The 24,882-nt window shown below is 45.0% G+C and overlaps 1 protein-coding gene across 1 annotated transcript in view; it reads right to left on the minus strand.

Annotated features, from left to right (window-relative positions):
- Positions 1–205: 205 nt before the first annotated feature.
- Positions 206–24,882, minus strand: part of igdcc3 (immunoglobulin superfamily, DCC subclass, member 3) — a 46,450-nt gene continuing 21,773 nt past the window's right edge. The window contains exons 3-14 of the mRNA XM_068317479.1: positions 20,616–20,760; positions 20,380–20,510; positions 19,894–20,031; positions 16,978–17,136; positions 13,464–13,629; positions 5,129–5,376; positions 4,277–4,438; positions 2,492–2,680; positions 2,265–2,369; positions 2,045–2,180; positions 1,748–1,958; positions 206–1,307 (exon numbers count right to left, since the gene is read on the minus strand). Coding sequence (XP_068173580.1) covers positions 1,182–1,307; positions 1,748–1,958; positions 2,045–2,180; positions 2,265–2,369; positions 2,492–2,680; positions 4,277–4,438; positions 5,129–5,376; positions 13,464–13,629; positions 16,978–17,136; positions 19,894–20,031; positions 20,380–20,510; positions 20,616–20,760 — 1,916 coding nt within the window. The 3' untranslated portion in view covers positions 206–1,181. The remainder of the gene's footprint in view (positions 1,308–1,747; positions 1,959–2,044; positions 2,181–2,264; positions 2,370–2,491; positions 2,681–4,276; positions 4,439–5,128; positions 5,377–13,463; positions 13,630–16,977; positions 17,137–19,893; positions 20,032–20,379; positions 20,511–20,615; positions 20,761–24,882) is intronic.

Genomic DNA, 24,882 nt, shown 5'->3' on the forward strand with positions numbered 1-24,882 from the left:
TCATGTGAGAAATCAATCACTGTACTGATTTAAACACGTATGATGTATTGCATATGAAATTATCCCTTTAGCAATGCAGTGTATCTCTAACGGCCTTCTCGTGGAGCAGAAACGACCTCTGGAGAAAGACTTTACGATCTTTAGAATAAAAAATAAAGAATATTAAAAAAAAAAGTTTATAATGGAACAGCACATTTCACACATATTCATAACGTACCGTGTTCCGTACAACAGTGTTATTAGTCTGTTAATCTGTATGAGGTACTGTCATTGAATCTACAGACATGCTCCCTAACAGAGGGAAGCTGTGATGTCACAGGGGGAAAGAGGGTGTCTCATTCTGCAATAAACAGACAAACAGCAACAACAACAGCAACAACATTAATATTGTAATCTTGAGGTAGAACAGTAACTACAGCATTTGGAAGTGCTTTATGTTGGATACTCATTTTTCCGAGAAAGAGAGAGAGAGAAAGAGTGACGATTCTTGACATCTGAGGTAGTGCGGCGCCTGATCCTGTGATTTTCAAATCAATAAATTCATCTGTATGTTAAGTAATGGTGAGCCACAGGGGAAGGATACATCCCTAAAAGCTTCCCGCAAAACATTCATTCCGGCTGAGGTAGGTTTTCGTTGACTCGTAAGGTTCACGCAGTCACTTCCAGTTCCTGCGCGAAGGCTGAGAACTCATAAAAAGTGTTGATATCACTGAAACAAAGTCCTGAGACAGAATATATCGAATCCCTGGACGAAGGCTGAAGTCTTCTGAGAGTGAGAGCGTGGAATCATTGGTTGGTGGGCGCTGGCAGCGGGTATCTTTGACATCCACTCCAAATTAAAGTCGAGTTCAGAGGCCAATAACTTATAACTGCTTTGACATACAGTATACGCATTCTAGGGCCTATTCTCTGTGTGCCGCCTAACACCACAAATTTAACAAAAGACCAATCTGTACTAATAAAGAACATTTAACCAGAGAGCTGTCACGAACCAAGAGGCTAAAAACACTCCGGCGTTCTATACAGTCCCAGATCCTCGAGATCCTCTTAACTTACCGATCAAAAAAAAAAAATCTTTGCACAAATGGAAATATTATTTTGAAAGGGAACACCTGACAACCTGAGTAACGTCTGAGTGGACGCTGAAGACAGCGCCACGTGAATTGGCCTCTGTTACGCGATCAGCCTTGGTCTTGCCGAGCCGCTCCCCCTCTAGGAGGCTCTTGGAACTGCATCTCCTGCTCCGTCGCCGCCTGATCCAGAGGTATCGTGGACAGTTGGGTTTCGTTTAATATGTAGGAGTCGGACTGAAACACAAGCAAAGGAAACATTTACATAAGCAGAAAGAAGAAAATAAATCACTTTTATAGATATATTAATAATCCGGCTTCCCATTCACATTGATGTTTTAACTGTGTTTCCTGATGGAATGATCGCTGGCATTGGGTGTGTGCTTATTGGAAATAAATTGGAGTGAGTGAGCATGAGTGAGAATTAGAGTGAAATTGATTAGGAGGTAAACTACACTTTATTACAGCCTGTTTTTTTCCCACAGCTCCAGGCATCGATTTTTTTTTATCATTACATTCAATAAATCAGATGTGGGGTAAATATGAATGAAATTCAATCCACCTACAGTCGCCATTACAGAAACTATGAAAATATGATACAAATAGCGCTGAAATCTGTGTTCAACCGGATCGTGCTGAGTCATGTTTCGCGCATAAACAGCTGACTCAGCACTCACCAGGCTGGTTTCTTGCATGTTGGGCTGAGTGAAGAGTCTCTCCAGCTCGTTGTTATCCTCCACTTTCTTCCCCGCCGCGCTGCCGTTGACCTCCATTGCTCTCCTGGCGGTCCCGTTCAGGCCAGCGGCCCCCTGGGAGGTAGAAGAGGACTCTCCTACTGCGATGCTCCCCGCTTGGGGGCTGGCTTCGATGGTCTTACACATCTTTAACCTGGAGATCACATGAACACAACCCCGCATGAAGGCAGAGTTACTCCCTGCCATTACCAGCTCACGACCCATCCCGACGGTACCGACCTGCCGCGGTAGCTGAAGACGAGGAAGAGGATGCAGAAGATGATGCAGGTGACCCCGATGTGAATGCCGATGATGATGCCCGTCGTAGATGTTTTGCTCTGTTCGTCTTTTACGCAGTCGCACGGGATGTCCACCACTGAAGGAGACACAACAGGGGACACGGCTGGTGTGTAGCTGTCGTACGTCTGTGTGTGTGAGTGTGTGTGTGTTAAATAATCACCAGACTTCTCCACCGCCTCCTGAAGCGAAACGAACCGCACAGTAGAATTTCCGTCGCCCTGTTGGTTGAACGCCAGCAGCTTTATCTCGTACACCAGTGTGGGATCTTGACGACAAGAAAAGGTAGAAGAGGAGAGGTAGAGAAATGGAATCAGCCCAGAATCCCAGAGGTGGATATCAATCCTAACTCATGGATACCATTTCTCAGACGTCGGCCGCCCGTCTCACCCAGTTGAGTGATGTTGTACTGCGTGACATTGCGAGGGAAGGTGATGGGACCGGTGAACAGGGCGGTGTGCGCTCTTTTATAAAACAACCTGAAACCTTGATGTTGGCCCATCTTGAAGGAAGGTTCCCATGTGGCTTGTATGACGCTGCTGTTCACCACCTTGGTGTAAAGCGATGGAGGCGCAGGGACTGCAAGGACACACGCACAATGCACATTATCACAGGTGAATTTTGTAGTTTTAACACCTTCAGGAACGACTTGGATGTTAACGTGTAATCGATGCCATCGTTTAATTTCCGCACGAGTAGTAGTGAAAATGTTGTAATTGCATCTGTCCTGAAACGGTAAAGATTTATTTAGATGATGATGGTGAGACCAATGGGCCATCCGCTCCACTGTACGCCCGTATATTCCATTCTTTTTATGTCGCCAATCACTCCCTCCTCTAATATGGTGCTATATTGCAGCACTGATTGTTCAATCATTCCCTCCTCATTCAATCCATACGCTTCTCATTTCTGTCTTTGCTGCCGTCTGTGCTGGGTCACATAAAGCGTAATAAGACACAACTACAAACCTGCATTGCATCGAAATGTAGGTTTGTAAGCATAAACAGACACTGGTGTCTGTGGTTTGTCGCTCTGCTCTGGTTATAAAGCACGCTGTAATCTGTAGGCACAAGGGAGCCCCCAACCATCCCTCTTCCCCCCAGTCCCTCCTTCTCCTCCAAACCTACTGACCCCCTCTCTGCAGCAGCGGAGCAGTCCCCCTCAGCCCCCCCTTCCCACCAGCACTCCTCCTCCTCCCATCCCACCACCTATTCTACCTATTCAAATGCGAGCGGACCCCGGCCTGGTTGCTTGGATCCAAGACTACCTCACCGACAGACCACAGTTCATCAAGCTAAAGGACTCCACGTCTGATACTGTGGTCAGCTGCATCGGTGCTCCACAGGGGACTGTCTTGTCCCCAATCCTCTTCTCCCTGTACACGGCGGACTTCTGCTACAACTCAGAACTGTGTCACATCCAGAAGTACGCAGATGACACAGCTATTGTGGGATGTATCAGGGACAATGAGGAGGAGTATAGATTCTTGATGAAGGACTTTGTTGACTGGTGTCACAGCAACAGCCTGCAGCTGAACACCTCCAAAACTAAAGAGCGGATCTCTCCAGGATGGAGAAGCTGATCAGGCGGGCTAGCTCGGTGGTCGGGATGAAGCTGGACCCTCTGGCAAAGGTGGCAGAGAAGAGAACCTTGGACAAACTGCTGGACATCATGGACAATGTCAGCCACCTTCTGCACACCGTTACCAACAACCTGAGAAGCCTGAGAAGCCTGGCCAGCCAGAGGCTGCGCCTCCCAAAATGCAAGACAAACAGACGTAAGAACTCCTTTATCCCCCCCGAGCCATTAAACTGCTCAACTCCTCTCTGGGGGAGATGAAGAAGAAGAAAGTCCACACGAGAGCTGAGGGATGACACAGACAATACAGCAAAAACAATACAAACACTATACCCATACTAAACTAGGCCTGGTTATTTTTTATTTCTATGCCTATTTATGATTTTCTATTTATATGTTCTTGATGGGTTATTTATTATTCTTTCTATTTGGTGTTGTACTATTTCCTATGTGCTGGTGCTTTCTGCGTGCTTTTTCTGTGTTTTGTCTACTTACTGTGCTCTGTGCGACAGACAGATTAATTTCCCTGACAGAACCTCCTTAAGGGATAAATAAAGTTATACTCTACTCTAATAACTGGTTCTGCTCCACACTCACCCTCCCCGTGAGTGCTCTCGGTGACGATGTCCGACGGCTTGCTGGCCCCGTGGGAAGTATAAGCCTTGACATAGAAGGTGTAGCTGGTGGAGGGCTCCAGGTCCTGGATGACCTGCTGCAGCGTCACCTTACTGACCGTCTCGTGCTCCTTCTCCACCGGATCTGTGGTGGTGGTGAGACGGGAGGCGTGAATGAGGAAAGAAAAAAGGATGGCAGGTGGGGGAGGAGACATTACTGTGATAGAAAATAAGATCAAGAAAGCACCAAATAAATACAATCTGTTTCCATTTTATGTTTATTGCTCATTTCGCCAGTTTTATCAAAGCGGCTCTGCTCGTAATGGATAATCTTTTCGGCCCTGGGAGGCTCGCTGACAGTGATTGGGTGAATTGCAGGCATGGCTTTAGAAGAAGAAGGGCGTGAAAGGGGGCAGTTATAAAGAATGTGTTAAAGCATTTTATTGCTCTTAATCCAGAGACAACCAACCATAACCGGTCTCTACCTCCAGCCCTCAACCCATTGGGCCGTACCATCTCCAAACGGTAATTACTGCAGAGCCTATTGGTCGGCCCCCGAGGCCTTTAATTATCCATCCGATAGAAGCAGCGAAAAGAACGGCAGCTGCTGTGTGAGCCTTGAACAGAAACACACACACACACACACACACACACACATACAGGTATACACCAAAAGCTGCACACACACTGCATCCGTGTCAAGTAGCTCCTACGAACAAACGCAGGGACTTAATGCATGTGTTTCTCTTTTTTAAAGCCCATTAAATGTGTCTATGACCTGATCCAGGTGTGCAGGAGGTTCGCTAGATAAGCACGTAAAAATAAAAGATCTCACCTGAGGTCCTGCGGAAGTGGAGAACGTAGCCGATGATGTCCTGAGTGTTCTGATCGGGCTCCCTCCAGGACACCCGGATGGAAGTGGGTGAGAGGGCCTCGGCCCGCACGTGGGCGGGGGCGCCGGGTAGGCCGTCAGCCAGCAGCACTGTGAGGCGGGCGCTGGCCTGCGTGGAGCCGGCGCTGTTCTCAGCGATGCACTGGTAGATGGCCTCGTCATCCTGGCTGATGCCGTAGATGGTCAACGTGCTGAGAGGAGAGGGGATGTGGAAAGAGACGCAGGAGACGGTTAGTTCCCTCCTTCCTGGCATTCGTTCTTTAGATCGAATGCCGGTCTATATCCGAGCTTGTAAAACGTGTAAAAAATGTTAAAACGACAAGAAGATTACAGACGGCAGAGACACCATGTGACCTTGTGATGTTACTCAAACCTAAGTCAACTAATCAGAATAATACATTTCATCTAAAAGAGCTGACTGAGCAAAAAAATCAATCCTTAATGTGTCACAGTCCTCACATTCATTAAATATTCACGGCGTTGTTCCTTGAATAACACATATAAATCAATAAATTAATAATACTTTACAACATATTAATATCATTCTGTTGTAACGATTCGTTCTCCTTCATGGATGTCTATATATAATGTTCAAGTTCATCGTTTATGATGTAACTTCCATCCTTTGGGAAAGTTCTCATGTTCTCCCGGAGGTAAAGTACCTGTCCAGGCTTCACACACACACACACACACACACACACACACACACACACACACACACACGCACACACACACACGAACCTCCCACACGAAGAACACCGCACTCCTACCAAGTTCTATACGCTCCTCCAAACATCTCCCTGCCCCTCCGTCGTCGCTCCACCTCGACTCTGCTCCTATTGCTTCCCTTTAAAGCGGTCTGAGCATGCATGTTGAGTAGGTGTTATTAAACAAAGATCCATAATCTGCTCCTGTCTTTGTGTTTGTCCGGAGGCTGAAGGAATAATAAAACATTTAACACACTATGGAAATGAGGCCCTTTAGCGCAAAACATTTCTTTATGCCATTTTCATGCCAAGGCCATTCCTGTTGTATTTAAGGTAATTTATAATATGTGTGGAAGAAAAGCGAGATGGGAATATGTTAAGGCTTGTTTGTTCCATTTTCTCCACTTCAATGCCGTGAAGCCATTTGCTTTTTGGCATTTCAAGAGTTCTGAGACTTTTTTTTTTTTTAAATAAAAGAGAGAAATCCAGAATTAAATGTCACGGTGATTAAGCGGAGCTTAAAGGATACCGGATCCTGGAGGAACAGGACCGCAGCGCATTTTAGAGGTACCTTACTTAACGACAACCTCTGGAAATAGAAGAGTATCCAGATCTGAATCGGCATCCGAGAGGAAGAAAGGAAGGAAGAGAGTTGGACTCCTCAACGCCTCATCCGTCACATGACCCGACAGTCTGTTACACACCATTATGTTCTTGTGTTTCCGGTCATTTCAACACCATTCCTGACTCCCTTTCAAGCTTCACTTTCCAGATGTTCCAGAAGCTTGAGGACCCGGAGCGGTTCCTCTACGTTCTGTACATCCTGACCAAATCATAACCTAAGGTGTTGACGGCGTGATCCTTCCTAGAACCCGTCGACTGTCTCTCTTTGACTGACAGATCGGCTCCTTGGTGTATTAAATTGAAATTTATTAAGAAATGCCAGGACAATTCCTGCAAGGAACAACACGTTTCTTGCTGACGGAACATAACCGAAAGGTCTGTCACTCACCACCGTCGGGGGTCTGTGAAATGGGTCAGGAGGAAAATGGCATTTTCAGCTCTCCGTGGACGGCACTGACCTCAAACTAGTCATGTTGCGGTTTATCAAATAGATTTGCGGGGACAGGCGAAGAGCTCGGGCAGGTCAGGAGAGAATGCTTCCATTTCCCCTTTCAAAATTGATGCGCTGGGACAGAATTACTCTATGTGTAATCTAGGTCGGTGCAGGATGCCAGGTGCAACAGTTATTTATTCCCTACCGTCTCAGATGGATTCAATCTGGATAATTATCAAGTCAAACAGGCGCCTGTATTTCGCCATCTCGGAGCCAATCTCACCTTTGACCCCCGAGGTGGCAGCAGTCACCAGCCCTCACCTCGTTACTTAACCGTCACGTTTCTGACAGCCTTTCATATCAGCGATGGATGGAGTGTTTGCAGACAGGCATCCTGACCAGATGCAGCCAAGAGGCCCCCCCCCCCTGGGATGAACTACCAAGCGACGGGGGCCCCCCAAGCATGTAAGGTGAACACGGATACATTTCACAAGAGCTCGTCTTGTTTCTGAAGGTACAGTAGCGTCTGAGTGTTTGTGTATGTGAGCGTTCACACGCATGAACACACGTCCAACATGTGTGTTCACCAACGCCAGTCAGAACTTCCTCCTCAGCGCCCAGGATGAAAGTTAACATAATAATATTAATATTATTATGTTTAATAATATTATTAATATTAATATTATTAATTATGATAATAATAATAATAATAATAATAATAATAATAATAATAATAATAATAATAATAATAATAATAATAATATTAATAAAAACTTTATTTTAAAATGAAGATTTCTTGTGTTTCTCAGAAAAGGTTCCTAAACTGCGTAACAATCTGATCTAATTAAAAATGAAGATGAATTTAATTTTCATTTCCATTAACATGCATTTATTCAGAGAATCATTTTTAAATTATCTTATTTGTTTTAAAAAATACTGCGTAGAGGTCTTTGTCTGAACACACTTTATATTTCTGCAGCTTAGAAATAGAACTTTTCAATTAAGTAAAAAAAATTTCAGTAACAAAAAGACACCTGGGTTCACTAGACTTCACTAGACTAGAATTTTTCTCGTTTTTAATGAGGGTTTTAGAATAAATTGATCCACATTGAGAGTTGGGGAATGAGATAAAAAGCGGTTTTGGGGTCGACGCGGCTGTTTGCTCGTGTTACACCAGAGCCCGAGCCAAAGCCGTCTTGTCCTGACAGACTGACACCATCATTTACTCATCAGTTCAAGGTCATTTCACAAACTGATCTGTAAGGCCGTGGGCCAGGGGAGTGGCGTGGTGTGTGTGTGTGTGTGTGTGTGTGTGTGTGTGTGTGTGTGTGTGTGTGTGTGTGGAGGGGGTGTTGTTCAGCTGCTGAAGCTGTGTTTACTCTTCAAAGTTTCTGAGCAGCACCCCGTCAAGGGCCGACGTGGCCATTCTGGATCCGGCATGAGGGAAAAGAAAAGAAAAACCCCCACAGGGACAAAGAGAGAGAACAGAAGGAAGAGGTGGGGAAGGGCGAGGGGAGGGGGGCCACGAGCTGTCTGTGGCCTGAGACGAGGGAAGGGCCCAGGGATATGACTGATTACAGACGGGGTCAGAGTTCAAGGCCAATGCCCAGGCCCCAGCTTTCTGTAATGGGGCAGGAAGAGGGAATGTGGGGCACCAACAGGGGCGGCAAACAAGAAAGGCAGGTCTCGGTGAAAGAAAGTGGGAAAAAAAAGGAGGGAATAGGAGAAAAAAAAAAAACTCCTTTGAAAGCATCAAAATGTGGAGATTTGTGTGTTCCTGTTCCTTCAGATGTTGGCCATTACCTCACCACAGCGGATACACACCTCTGAAATATGGAATAAATCCTGTACACACACACTGTACATGAAATCACGTCAAGTTTACTGAAATATTCAGTCAAAGGAAAATGAAATTAAACTCAGTGTTGCAGCCGTTCAAACTGGAAAAACCTCCGTTTGCACACGCTTTGCAATTCTTTTTGTTTGTGCTGCAGACTAGTAGAGAGTTTATTAACAGTCCTCCAGTGTAGAGTTGCTGTGTCATCATTGTGATCTTACTGTGTAATGAAGACAGCATCCTCAATCATTTCCATAATGTTGTGTTGTGAATTTACTGCATGACCAAAATGATTGTGTTAAGAGAGGAGGACGGGGGGGGGAGGGGTTAACCCGACATTATCTTGAAGATCACAGTTTGTTTTCTTGCACAAGGATCAATATTCCACTGAATGGAATCAACCCCTGGAGACCCCCCCTCCCGCCACCCACCCCCCCCCAGCTCTGTATTAATACCGATTGCGTTTCCGGTCCAGATCCAGGAAGGGCCATCCTCGGTTTTGGGGTACATGTGGGAAATGTAAAGCAGGTGAGGCGACAACATGCCAGGATGTTCAGAGGACACGCAGACGCCACCTCCATCCCATTCCAGACTGATATTCCTTGTTACGTCGTTGGATATCTGCCACAGGATCGCTTTCAGACCGACATCGCCTCAGACTGTGACCTGAATGCGTTGGATGTTTACTCCTGTCGGCTTTGGAGACTTAATATTGAGGCGATGCTTTACACATAATGAGAAACAGCTTCCACAGATGCCTGGTGATAGCTCTACCAGCTTGTTTTACAGGAGCGTGGTCAGCAAAGGCTAATAGTGAACGGCGAAACAAATGAGTCGGTGTGTTCGTGTCTGAGCTGGTGTGCAGGTGCATGCAAAAAAAGAAAAAAAAAAAACCCTGCAAGATGTGAAGGAAAGAACAAACAGGCAGCTCCGCCATGAGCTGCAAGCGTCTGTTTATAGATGCGACCCATCAGCTCCTCTCTGACATCATCTAATGCAGCATTTCAAGTGGCTGCGTGTGTGTGTGTGTGTGTGTGTGTGTGTGTGTGTGTGTGTGTGAGCCCGTGCACGAGGACTTAATGGCGCAACACGTTAGTGAATTTTCATGTTTGATTATGCGTGTGCACAAAATGAGTGATGGCACGCCGCGCGTCGCTATTTGTGCGCATACAGTTTCGCTTGCTTTTTTTTTTTTGATTAATGCGTATGCACGCGTGTGTGTGAATGAAATGTACAATCGATTCCCCGTCCCTCGCTTATGTGATTTGCTTTTGAAGGTCAGCATCATGGGAGACGGCTGAGCAGAGAAAACCACTGCCTGTGTATATTTTTTTACACAACCACACACATTAATTAAAATCTCTCTCTCTCCGCTGGTACACTTGCTGCATATCCATGCATCCCCCCAGTTAGAGTGCAAACATGTATATCTGTAAGAACAGACCCGTCCTGCCGCTCGGAGCCCTTGAATATCATTTGCATGTCATCACTGGCCTTATTTTTTTGGAGAGAGGCTTTGCTTAGGAGGTAAACTGTACGCCATGACATATAATTTTCCTTCCTTCCATGACCTCCACCAGACTAGAAAACAAACCACATGGCTTTTGGGGCCACTGGCAAAAAAAAGAAGTACCTTGTTATAAATTCACCAGCATAGTCTCATGTATAACTAAAATTTCCAAGGTGGGTTAAAGCGTATTCCTCGCTTGTGTGCACACAAACTCAACACCACCTTTGAGTTCATTATCCTGAAAGTCTCACCAACATGTTCACCTAAGTGTGTCAAACACGCCTTCCTCACTCAAGTTTACCCTCAGACGACACAACCTGCTGGACACGGAGCGTGCAAACATGTGTTTTGTGGATCTGGAGGGGCCTTATGACCTTAACCCCCTCCCCTTCAGGGGGACTCCTGTGGTGGGTGCTGCAGGAGGACGGATCTCATGGCCGTTTCTCTGAACCATCTAGTTTCTATATGACCAAAATGGGAGTTGTGTCTGGGTTCTCGCTAGAAAGTCTGACAGGTTCTCAGTGGGTGTCGGATTCAAGGCCCGCTGGATGTTCATGCTCAGTCTTTCAAGGGGAGGAGGTTATCCGTTTTGGGGGGGCGGGGGGTTCTGTTCTTTGTTGATGATGTCTTTCTATTGGATTCGTCAGTCTGCGATCTCACCGTCAGGTCAGCTCTGTTCACGAACCGAAGGGAAAGACGGACTGTGAGATAGACGGGCGGTTTGTTGTGGCGACGGCAGTCGTGTGGACATCCTATCAGTTCATCCCTGGTGGAGCGAAAGCTTAGCCGTAAGGATAAATTCTCAATTTACCAGTCGAGTAAATGTTCCAACCCTCAGCAAGGGTCGTGAGCTCTGGGTGGTGACAGAATACGATCACGGCCCAAATGAGTTTCCTTCATAGCGTGTCAGGGCTTGACCTAACAGCGCTCGGACAGCTGGAGGGAGCTCAGAGCAGAGTTCTGGCTCCGCTGCCATGAAAGGAGCTGATTTGGCTCGGGTATCTGATTAGGATGCCTCCAGGGTGCCTCCTGTTGGAGGTTTTCCAGTCACGTCCGACTGGGAGGAGACCAAGGTAGACCCAGATTTTGCTGGAGGGATTACATATATCTCATTTGGGAAGCTTTCAGGATCCCCCCCCCCCAGGAGAAGCTGGAAAAAGTGCTGCTGGTGAGCGGGACGGTCAGAATACCGTTCTTGGCCTGCTGCCATCGTAACCTGACCTCAGGTAGACGGAAAAAAAATGGATGGATGAACAGAAGAACTGTTCTGAGGCACACACTGTTGAGTGAATGTTTCTGGTTTTAGTTAATTAGTAAAAAACATGACAGCCCCAAAGGTTCATATTTTACCTCTTGCCTGTAATGAAATTTATCCATCCAGACTGTTTGAGTTTGGGATCTATTGGCTTAAATTTGCCCCTCAGGGATGAATACAGCAGTTTCACTCGCTTTTCCCAGTCCGAACTAAGAAAGGAAGGCAAACGGGAAACCAACCTACAGCCTTAGAGCTGAAACATTTTTATTGGATTTATAATGAAGAAACCAAATATTCCACTGATACAACTTTTGCATATAGTCTTAAATAATCTATATCTCAACACAGACCATAAGAAACTGTAACGGCCATTATGCTTTACAGACAACTGATGATCCAATAATTAATCAATAATAAAAAATAAGTGCGGGCAGGAGCGGGTAGATGCATGTGGGTGTCATCCAGCCAGCGGTTACGTTTTCTCCTGATGGATTTTACCTCGACTTCATCACATGTCGGAGGATGATATTACAGCTTTTACCCCAACTACACAACAGAGTTACTGATAGCAGAAACGTAGTGTTCCTTGAAATACTTTGGCACTTTGGTGTAACTCAGAAAGGCAGGGTGCTGTAGGCTCCACCATGCTCCTACTCCATGTAATCTGCTCTGTCGCTACCGTTAGCTCCGACGCGTCGGGGAATACCTTTTAGTCACGATTAGCCTCGAAGCGATGTGAAGTAAGATCTTAACTATAAATGGAAAAACTCCTAAACAAGACAAGCATCTGAATTCTTCTTACATGGCTGAAAATGAACTGGATAAACATAAAGTGCGGGAAACGGGTTTAACGCTGGATAAGAGCAATTTCACATTCAGATAATCCGTCAGGATTAATCAGATTTTTATGGTTTCTCTCGACTCTCCTCAGATCAGCGAACTGAAGCGGCTGTGCTTTCTAAACAGCTGACTGCATTTCCTGGTCAACTAGCTAAGTTTATGAGCTCATTAGCTAATGGCAGATCTACAGCTAGGACCTGTCCTTTCAACCAATCAGAGAGCGGGTTTTGTGATGCATGAGATCCACACTGCAAATCTTAAGCATACACACGAAAAAAACAAAAGGAAGCATGTAAAACGCAGCGATGCTTCGACGATGCGCTCAGACAGTCCTCTCTCTTCGACTCATTTCTATTTTAACCGTCCATAAACACGTCTAGCCTGTCATTTATTTCTCTTCTCTCCTCTTGTTTTGCTGCTTTGTTAATCCCTCGCTTCATCTCATTGACTAATACAGACGGAGGAGGCAAGTGGGAGTGGAGCGGTGCAGCCGGGTGATGGAGGTGTCCGCTCATGTCACTCACTGCTATTGATTTTTCAGTGTGCATATTTAATGTCTGTACTTCATATTTGCCTCACTGAATAACAGCACACACACACACACACACACACACACACACACGCACAAACACACACACATATGGTTGGTTGCCAGGGTCAACTGGAAAACTAAACTTTATGCGTGCAGTAATGCGAGGCAGAATTTACTCAACACGATTTGTAGCAGCAACAGCTGGAGAGTCAGGCCTTCGTAGGTCTGGATGGATGGATGGATGGATGGATGGATGGATGGATGTGTGGATGGATGCATGGTAGGAAATCAGGTTTAATGTGCAATCAATCACATCTGCTGAAATGCTGAGAATGGAAACAGCGCTAGCTGCAGCTTCCTCCTCCTCCTTTGCGTGTTAGCAGTGTGCGGTCAACACGCTCCTAACACGCAAAGGCGCAAATAAACCCAGGCTTGTGTCTTGGCAAACGTGACTTCCTGCAGCTGCCAAGTCGGGAGCGACGGAAACGCTGAGAAATTGAACATTTGCCGAAGCCAATCATCGGCGCTTCCTGTTTGTACCTGTTGTTGTTCCTGAGTCTGACGTGGCCCCCGGGCTCCAGGATCTGCCCGTTCTTCAGCCAGGTGAGCTGGGGCTCAGGCTCGCCTTGCGCCTGGCAGGTGAAGATGGCGGTGGTGCCGACCGGCCGAGCGATGGACTGTGGGGGCTGAATAAACTCCGCCGGGGCTGAAAGATGAGCAAAAACAAAACAAAAAAAAAAGAGAAAAGAAAGGGATTGATGAGAGTCTGTCGGGCTCCTAGGTCACTGATGCTTCTCAACACGAAGCAGAAGGAAGAGAACAACACTCTGCAGCAGCACGACGTAAGATTAATGCGCTTTCAAACAGCAGTAAATGAAAATAAAGCGATGCAGTTTATGGTTTCATCATATCCTGTCTCTTGTCATTCTGCAAGCCTACAGCGGTGCTTAATTAGTGGCAATAACTTATTCATAGAAAGCAGCGTGTGTAGAGTAGCCAGCTTTACTTCAATTACAGTGTAATTACAGTTACATCAGCTGGAGTTTTAATTCCTCGGTCGGCGTTTTTCATTGGAGCCGACAGACAGAGAGGGGTATCGTATTATCTCCTCTGCACTCATTATCCTTCTACTGGTTCACACTGATTTGATAACCTGAATTATTTATAGCCGTATTAACGCTGTAAAAATGTTATGGTAATTATAACATCTCAGAGTCATCACTACAGGGTGAAAACCTGGTGTATCATATGACCTACTGTTAAAATAAAAGGCCTGTTGTGTGGGTCTAAACGGTGGGAAAACGTCTACTGGTGCAGTGGTACTTGAATGCACCATGAAGTCCCTAAAGCAGTCTGTGGGTGTTCATCATTTGGTATCTTTCTTTCTAGTTCTGCCAAGGAGGTGTGAATTTGTGTAAATTTGGAACACACACACACACACATACACACACACACACACACACACACACACACACACACACACACACACACACACACACACACACACACACACACACACACACACACACACACCTGCAGTACTTCCTATACATTCATGATGCAGTTGCAGCAGGAAAAAAAGGCAGTAATGTCACCTACACAGCCCGTATTCTGTCAAACGTGGTGTTGCTCACCGTCTCTGACTGACCTCGCCACATCAAAATAATTGTGGGAGACAAAAATAAGACTCATACAGCGTTATTATGCTCTCAGCAGGACTGATTTATTATTGGATTTGGTCTTTTCAAGGGAGAAGAAAAGAACTGAACCATGCTTTTGTCCCTGACGCTGAGGATATCTTGCTTACTTGTTCCAATTTCTACATTCTTCTTCTGTTTCCGTTGCTTTTTTTTCTTCCCCTCCGTTGCAGATAAATCATCATTTTGAAAGCAAGCATTTAATTCTCCTATCAGAAAATCTCAGGGACTGGAATGGAGGCTGCTGGAGGAAGCATGTGACGCTTTCGTCCTTCCTTCCTGGCTTGTTTCTCTCTCTCTCTCTCGTCCTCCCTCCTCTCGTTCTTTGAGGGTTGTCTCAAAGGTGAAGGTTGGCTCGGGGAGATATTGATTTGCACCTGTGGTAGTGTGGGTTAGATCATCAGCGCCATCCATCCATCTTGCTCTTGTTTTTTTTCCCCTTTCCGTTCTCACACTGGGACTTCCTTACTCAGGCTTTGTTTCTCATATCTGCCCCCAAAGGGAGCAAAATAAAACCCGGCTGATTAACGGCGTCAGGGTTTTGATGTATGTCTAATTTGAATTTACAGTTACGGAGCACTGCACTTTTTAATTTTATTTTATTTTATTTCTAATTGACAGGGGTTCATTAACGTTCTCATAATTACCGAGGGAGCTTACTCACGACAGTGTGAGATCAATTCTTTAATTCCATATAATAAAACTTTATAATTAACATTAAATTAGGTCCGAACTGCATTAATTCGGATCTAACAGTACCACCATTGTTCCTACAAAACCAATCACAAGAACCACAGACATTGACCAGTAATTAACATCTGTGGCTTTCCTTATTTGTTCCTGTCAGGGAACAAGCTTGTCTCACACTTGACAGGCAGATAAAATGAAATATTGATCCGGATCAATATTGCCATAGGCTGAAGCAAAGTGTGGTCCATTTTGATCAATATGCGAGCGGGACAGATGTTGAATTTTTTCCAGCTTGGTGTAAATTAATGCACAAGGCCACCCACACCTGGCCTCATGTCATTGGTTGAAACCGTCTATCTCTGTAAGTCATCATCAAAAACTGTCAGATTAAATACAACAATGTTTGTGTGATGAAGAACGAGTGAAGAGAATGAGAGAGAAAAACAAATTGAACTAGAAAGGCAAGATGAGAGCAGCCTGATGGGATGTATAATTATGATAAAAGCCATTAGACGTTAGTGAAGACCTGTGTGGACTGAGCTCAGAGATAAGATAAGACGCTAAATAAAGTAGACTGTTTTCAAAATTGTTTCAAAATAGTGTTGTTGTTTTGTTTTTTTTGTATTTTCAACATGAAGTGATGCCCGGAAAAAAATATAATACAGTATTTTATATCTACAGTCTACTGTAATAACAAGATAAGCTGGGGCAAAAGACGAAACAAAGCTCTCGTAAGGCAATTTATTTGAATAAGAATGACTTCTCGCCAGATTTACATAGATTAAATCACTTCTGTGTTCTTACCCCGAGGGACTGAACTCAAACGGGTGAAGATCAAAAAAACTTTAAAACAGAATTTTGTGTTTTATTGGATGTGCGCCCCTCATGAAAGACTCGTAACGACAACAGAAGCTGATAGATGTGTTATCTTTTTGTATTATTAAGCAGTCGTGGAACAGAAGGCGAGGGTATTTATATAATAATTGTAATCAGGCCTTTTTTAATGACAGCCTAAAACTTTAACAAGAAGGGAAAATAAAAGAATTGGGATAAGTTATTATGGAGGCCATCTCGTTCTACCCTAAAACCTTCTCTTGAGCTTCGCTTCTTATCGGGTCATCACCGTGGATTCGCTCCATCTCTGACAAGCAATTTGGTGGAATCACACCGACAAATGTGTGATTTCTCTTCCATCTAGAATCCCCAAAACCGGTTAAACCCGAAAAGGAATTTTAGCAAGTTGATGTCAAGAGAAAGGAAATGGGGTTAAGTTGCGATTATTGTATTTGCATTGTGAGGCTGTGCTTGTTAGACTAACAAGCTGTTTCTGCACACCTACATCATCGACTACATTGTGCTGCTGTGTTCCAGGCTCTCATTAGACGGAAGGCTCAGATTCCCGCAGTTATTAATGAAGCATAAAGAAACCTTTCTCAAACCAAACCGGTGCGATAGAAACAAACACAACCAATGATTGGACGATAAATGCAGTTTAGTCAGGGAGACAGCGATGCAGAAACACAAAGTATGAGATAAAAATGCATGAAAATGGCAGCTCTCCACCACCCACCCAAGGTGCAGCTCCCTTATCGCTTCACCACCTGACTGGACTGTTTCATGTCTGCCTCTGCCTTCGAAATGACACATTCCTTCAAGCCAGAACTCACCTTGGACCACGAGGCGTCCCTGAGCGGTCCTACGCACACGAGTTCCTGGTTTGTTAGCGGCGCACACATAAACACCCGAGTGTTGCACGCCAACATCTGAGATCATCAGATTCCCAGTCCCGAGCACCTGGATCCCTTCCACGCCGATTGGCCGGCCGTCTGATCGGAGACAAGAGGGAGAGATGTGAATGTGTTGAGGGCTACATTTAAGATCAGAGTGCGCTTAAATCACCAGGAAAAGTTAAAAATACTGGATGCTCAAAGAGGTTTGGCTCAGGAACCGTTTTCTTGTCTTGCAAAAACTTTGCTTTTCAGTGTTGATACAAGAGTTGTTCCAGACGCCACCAGGGAGCCGGGAACTAACTGCAACTTCTAATCTTCTATCTCCTTACACAATTCATGACTGCCTCTGTACTTACATGATAAGCGAGTACTTTCCTCCGAGCCTTATCTGTAGCTTCAACCCCAGATATTAGCTACGGGGCCAAGGGGGGGGCATTTTAATCCCATCTTTGACTTCTAACTACAGCCTGCAAGTCTGCATGGTCATGATTTGATGTGTGAAAAGGTCAGTCAGAGGCAGGGCGATGTAGATAGAGGCTCCAGTGCTTCATACCATGTGGTTCGAGCCTACATTAGGGTTTCTATCTTTCAGTCAAGTGCTTATGAAAAGGCAAATTTAAATGACATTAAAAGAAAGAAATGTAGACATTTATGAGTAGAGTTCACCGCTGAGGGCTCTCGCAGCTTTCTCTGGAAAAAAAAACCCTATGTAAAGATGAGCCATTAAAGGCATTTCAAGTATAAAACATAAGTTAAAGTCTGTTAAAAAACCTGTTGCGCTGCGCCCAGCGTGACGTAAACGCGACTCCAGAAATGTTTTAGCTTCATTTAAACCACGTGATGTCGACATAATGAACACAAAATGGAAAATAATCACTGTCATTTATCACGACAGATCACTGAAAAATTATCCTCCAGAAGGTTTCGCTCCGTCTGAAGTGTTTTCTCACTGTAATTTTTTTGCATTTCTCTATAATTACATCCCGTGAAGCGGTGATGTATTGTAATTGTCAGTGTTTGTGTGTTCGTCCGTCAGTCCGTCCACCACATATCTGCACAACCGTTGCAGACAGAAAGATGAAAGGAAAAGCACATCACTCGGGCGGCAAAGGGGATGAAAATGAGATGATGACCTTGAGAAAACTAGGTCAAGGTCAAAAGTCAACTTTTGTACATTTTTTTCCACATATATCAGGACAAAATAATAAGACAAAACAAAAAGTGTTATATTCAGGGAGGCAAGGGGATGAAAATTAGATTACAACCTTGAAAAACTAGGTCAAGGTCAAATTTTCACTTTTTAGACCTTTTTAGGTACACATCTCTGAAACCTGATGAGATATAATCACAAAACAAAAAGCAACATTTTCAGGACGCCAGAGGCACAAAAACGCGTAGGTCAGGGTAAAAACTTTGAATTCAGGGGTGTCGCAGGACGTTACAGTCTCTGAATGCCTTGTTTCTTTTGAACTCGCTGCACCGACGAGTCACAGACCAGTGAACTCAACAACCACAGAAGAAAAGCCGTCCTGTTCTTGCTTTTTTTCTACCATATTCCTCTCCTCTCTTGCCCCCTCCATCCGTTTCTCTCTGTCAGGCACTAATTAACTTAGTGTCAGAGAAGAAAGAGCACAAGCCAGCAGGCTGTGGTGCCATTCAATGGATAGCATAAAAACAAACTCTGGCATTAAGCAGTGACTGATGTGAAACTATCAGATTCATTATGCAGCTTATCCCAACCTCCCCGCTGTAATCGAATACATACAAATCCCATCGTGTTAGCATTTCATTCTGGTGACATTGTGTGAGGAAATACCCTCCATCTGATTATGCCAAAATGGCTTTATGGGGGAGGTAGCAATTTACATTCTGAACAGAAAATCTGATTGTATAATAAGTAAAGAAAACAGATAGCAGATTGACAAATTGGTTGTGACAGACTTGGAGTGATAGTCAAGGAAAAAAAATGCACATTGAGGGAGGGCAGACTAATCGTATCTGTCTCAGCACCTCACGGCAATTACTCAGAGGCTCTCTGGTGGTTTGGAAGGAGGTTCAACTTCACGAGGAGATGAAACCTCCATTTATCAACACATAGTCAAACATAATGTTTAGCCCGCAGGCCGAATCGGTTGAATCCCATCGCCTCGTCTGCACACAATGCAGGACGGATTTAAACCGACGCTGCAGAGACATGGTGCATTAGTGGACTCTGTGGTCACTCTGAATGCAATCAGTGGAAAGAGAATATCCTGAAGTGTGTTTTCAAGGCTTACATCACCGGCGTGTGTGTTCTATTTATTTACAGTGTTCTGTGGGTTATGATTGGTCAGTCACTCTGCTGTGCATCCTGTTACGTGATTAAATGCCCCTCTTACAGATGTGATTTAGAATTCCAGTTTAGAGGGCCTGTTATTAAATGGCTCTTTTCTCTGTCTGACTTCTTTTCTTCTGAATGCCTTTTATCATGAACAAAGATCAAAACTTTGCTCAGGAGAAATAAACGTGAGTTTATTTCAGGGAGTTATGACATAAGCATCAGCGGGTTCAGGGGAAAATTGCTTTTCTGATGTCATTACCACAATTTCCTGTACGCTCAGAAGTTAAATAAATAATAACTAAAGATGTATAAAGTTAACTTTTATTCAAGTATTAAAGAGCTGCAGTACGGTGTTAGCTCGGCATGGCCTCATGTAAAACAGTGATGTAAGTCGTGTGATTGGTTGAGGCTGTACAATCATCGATCACTATCGCCAATCTCTTAAATAATCAAGTTATCGGACGTCTTACCAACAACAAATTTCCACCTTCTGGGCTCTTTTTTTCTGTTTAATCCGATCATGTCTGTCTCACCTAGTCTGCTCCAAGACACGATTGGACGAGGGTATCCGGTGGCGACGCACTCCAAGATGGCGGTCTGGTGAACAGTGAGGGTGAGGTTTTCTGGACCAACCAGGATCATGGGCTCTTTGTAAACAGATGACTGGGAGCCTGAATAAAAAATAAAAGAGAGAGAGAGGGGGAGCATAAGAGGGGGAACGAACATGATGGATGGCATCCCTTAATTGGATTTCTCTAGAGTGCATTAGTTCGATATGCTATATCTCCCAGATCAGACAGAGGAACAATAGGTATGGAAAATCTTGGGAATATGCTCGGCGGATAAATAGAGGACAAAGCGATGGTCGTACCAGAGCGGTGATGGGGAAAACAAAAGACGAGAGCATGGCATGGATTCAGAGTTAACTTAATCTGCAGTGTGAGCATGCATCTGTGCTTCCTTTAAAAGAAAGAAAAAAGAAACCTAACCACGCTTGTAGAACAAAGATGAAATCTAACCTGAAACGGTAAGCAGTGCTTCCGCACTGTGTTTCACTCCGGCACTGTTATGGGCCACGCAGCAGAACTTTCCGCTGTCCTCATCACGCACTCCGGTGATCTGGAGAACACCTGTAGGCAGGAGGGTGTACCTGAGACAGAGAGGGGCAGACGTCAGACAGGAGGAAACAAGCGCAGTGAGACCTGGTGAACGACCTGTAAAAGGCTGTCACGTCTAATCACGGTTTGGGCCCAACCTCTCGTTCTTGGTGTCCACTGGGTGACTGTCTTTTTCCCAGCTGATGACCGGCTCAGGCAGACCGTGGATCTGGCACTGGAACCTTGCGACGCCGGATTCCTCGACATGCACCGGCTCTGGTTGGACGTGGAATTCGGCCATGGCTGCAGAGGGGAGAAAGAAGATGTCACCACATTATGACTTACAGACTGAGAAAAGTACTTATTTTGTCCTTGGCATCCCGATGTTCCATCGATTTAATGTCCAGTAACAAAAAAAAGCTTCACAATGCTCCCACACAATGTGTGATTGTGCAAACATTCATTAATAATCACTGTGGAGAACCCGACATAAGAGACAATATAATACTAGCATTGTCTAAAAAAAAACTAGGAATATAATGGAAAGCTGCTAGGAAACAACAGAGAAAGATATGATGTCAGTCGGTTTACAGAAGCGCTGCAAGTGACTGCTAATCGCTCACATTGGGCGGCTCGTGACGTCAAACTGAACTTCTTTTTGTTTTTTTGCTGTTAAAAACATAGGAAATACCCACGTTGTTGAAGGCACTCGAATCTTCCCACAATTTGGATTCACTACAGCTACTGGGGGATGAAAGAGATGTCAAGTATATATATTTCTATAGCTACGTATAAACCATATATCTCATCGAGCAATCATGAGGGAAGCCATTGAGGTAACAGTCATGCCTTTACGCATGAGAAGATGTGGAAAGATGTAGTCAGGCACCTTTTTTTTTAACACCACCAATGCGGACACATCACACACACACACACACACACACACACACACACACACACACACACACACACACACACACACACACACACACACACACACACACTGACACACACACTGACACACACACACCACCATAAAGCAAACTTGGTATCAATATCCTACCGGGGAGCCTCATTCAGCTGCGTTTCACATATAACTCCCAGCAGAACAAAAGCAGCATCGAACAAACTCAATTAGTGAGGCCCTCTTCCTCTGCATTCTCCCACCTTCTTTAACACAAGGGTGCTCATTTAAATGTCAGCCATAATTAAGTTGGACGAACGAGGACTTATCTGAATGCTGTTAGCATAACAAGAGGGACGGACCCCTTATTATTTCATAACCTCCTACTCCTCCCAACCTGTAGCTGCATTAACTGGTTGCTTACGGGACGGGTCGGTCACCAGGCTTTCTAGGAATGTTAGTCTTTCTACTCTTGTCTTTTGTTCCTCCTGTTTACGTCCACTTGTCTTTATTTAGAACTGAAAATAAGGTCGTGATTTGTCTAATCAGAAGTTTCAACCTTGGATCGTTTCTATTTAAGGGCTGATGTAGAGTTTGAAATCTTTGTTTAAGAAGCACGCTTCTCTTAGGATTGTTTCACTTTCAACCGTGTGATCATTCCATTTTATATCCTAATGAGCGGTGTGGAATTCTCCAAACGACTTGACCTTAGATCTCTCAATGAATGCTGGGATATTTGATGAAAATTTAAATATGCTAATTTATTATTCTTCCGATAGCGATGGTTTGTGGTTCACTGCACTGTTCTCTGTGAGAACCATCTTTATTCATTCTTTACATTCTGTGGGTCACGCTTTTATTTTTGCCTCTTTAATCTCTGCTTGAACAGCTGTGCATCCTACTGGGGTGTATCAGCTTTACTGCCTACTTCAGGGGCCAGATTGTAATCTTCTAGTCGTAAATGTTTTAAAACTAACCTCAACATGAGGAATAGATATCTTAAAATTCACAGGATCATCGGATATGTCATCCCCAAGCGACCAGTGTAATACATGCAGAGCTTTTTAAACGTTCCATGGATGATAATTGTTCCCTTTAACCACAGACTGTACGCTCCAGAACACTGTTCTCTTTCATTTCACCTTTAGTAACTGTATATTATTATTACACACACAAGAGCGGCTTCCACTTCTTCTGGGGACATCTGCTGAGGGTTGAAGAACGCCATCAGTAATCATTTCTGATAGGATTATGAAGTCCATGGCAAAGAACCACTGAGAGAACTTGCGTCCCCCCCACCCCCACTGCTGATGCAGGTGGGGGGGGGGACGCTAGACCACCCCAAACACACACACCACACACACACACCACACACACACACACACACACACACACACACACACACACACACACACACACACACACACACACACATACAACTAAGTCAACCAGGTGATCAAAGAAGCCGACAGTCTTGGAAAACAGTCACAAATTGAGACACACAAGTGCACGCAAACTGGGATCACTGGGAATACCGGGAACACTGGGATCACTGGGATCACCAGGAACACTGGGATCACTGGGAACACTGTGATCACTGGGATCACCAGGAACACTGGGATCACTGGGAACACTGTGATCACTAGGATCATTGGTAACTCTGGGATCACTCGGACCACTGGGATCACTGGTAACACTGGGATAACTGGGACCACTGGTAACACTGGGATAACTTGGAACACTGTGATCACTGGGAACACAACATTGGGATCATTAGGAACACTGGGATCACTTGGAACACTGGGATCACTTGGAACATGGGGAATCACCTGGAACACTAGGAACCCTGGGATCACTGGGAACACTGGGAACACTGAGATAACTTGGAACACTGTGATCACTGGGAACACTGGGATCACTTGGAACACTGGTAAAACTGGGAACACTGAGATAACTTGGAACACTAGGAACACTGGGATCACTTGGAACACTGGGATCAGTTGGAACACTGGGATCAGTAGGAACACTGGGATCAGTAGGAACACTGGGACCACTGGGATCACTGGTAACCCTGGGAACCCTGGGATCACTGGTAACACTGGGAACACTGAGATAACTTGGAACACTGTGATCACTGTGATCACTGGGAACACTAGGATCACCTGGAACAATGGGATCACAAGGAACACTGGGATCACTTGGAACACTGGGATAACTGGGACCTCTGTGATCACTGGAAACACTGGGATCACCTGGAGCACTGGGATCACCGGGAACACTCGGATCATTGGGATCACTGGGAACACACAGAAAGAAACCACATTTTCCTCGAACGCTCCAGGACAAAGGCGTTAGACGGAGGAGCGGTGCCTGTAGGAGATTTCTTGTGCATCTCTGCCAAGTCGTCATGGTGTCCGCTGATCTGGCTGCTGTGTGTGTCCAACGACATTAAGCCCCCCACCCACCCCACTGCCCACCCAGACTACCCCCTTACCCGGCCCCACTCCTGGCCCTCATGAATAAAACATACCTTCTCCAAGAGGCCCACACCCAGGACTATAAACACACACAGAAGGAGACACAATCAGAGGAGGAGGGAAAAAAATTCACAATAAGGTCACAAAACGAAGAAGAAGAAGAGAAACCGATTGCTGAGCTGAAGACCAGCCGCTGAGAGCAATCTGCATTGCGTGTTTGCCCTTTGTTGAGATGCTGCAGAGTCATTCTAAAGTGCTTTGACACACACACACAAACGTAAAAGTCAACCCAAAGCGCTGCTTCAACAGCAGCCCACGTCTATATTGATCCCTCCGTTCCACTGAAGGAAAGAGGCGCTCTCACTCAACCCGACGCCCAGCCCCAACAGACGTGCCCCTCCATTGTTTTTCTCACCCCTCTGCTAAGTGTTGACAGACACGCACATGATTAAAGACTGTCCACTACCAGCGTGACACTGCCGGCTTAAATGGAGCAGGTCTAATTACAGCAATAACGGACAGAATAGTTGGGGTGCATACTAAAAAGGAAGTCATGCACAGGAAAGAGGATCGCTCCCTGAATATTTGATGGTTCCTCTGTGACAAGCACAAAAGAAAAATGAGTGAGGGAAGACCAAGTGGAGTCTATAAGAACATTTTTCACGGGTGACGGAAGGTCGTAGACAGGAAATGGGGAGCGTGGTCCTTCCGACAGGTAGATGGAAATGAGGTCTATGTCAAAACTCTGCTCTGGTGTTTGTTTCATAATTTACAATCAGAGCCAAGCGAGAACCAGGTAGGAAGTAAACATGAAGCCGTTTTACATTTATGAAACATAAATCTAAGAGCAGATGTGCTTTCAGTAGCCGATGACACGCTAAAAGGGTTGTCGATACTGATGAATTTCACCCACAGCGGAAATTGAAAGCAGCACATTTTTGTCGTTTCTTCATTCGAGGAGCTCTGATGAAGAAATCTGGTGAATGAAATGTAGATTAAATGGTAATTATTTGAATGACCCCTGGCTGAATCATTTTTTTGCCT

The sequence above is a fragment of the Antennarius striatus genome, chromosome 1, assembly GCF_040054535.1.
Source record: "Antennarius striatus isolate MH-2024 chromosome 1, ASM4005453v1, whole genome shotgun sequence".
Taxonomy (NCBI): Eukaryota; Metazoa; Chordata; class Actinopteri; order Lophiiformes; family Antennariidae; genus Antennarius; species Antennarius striatus.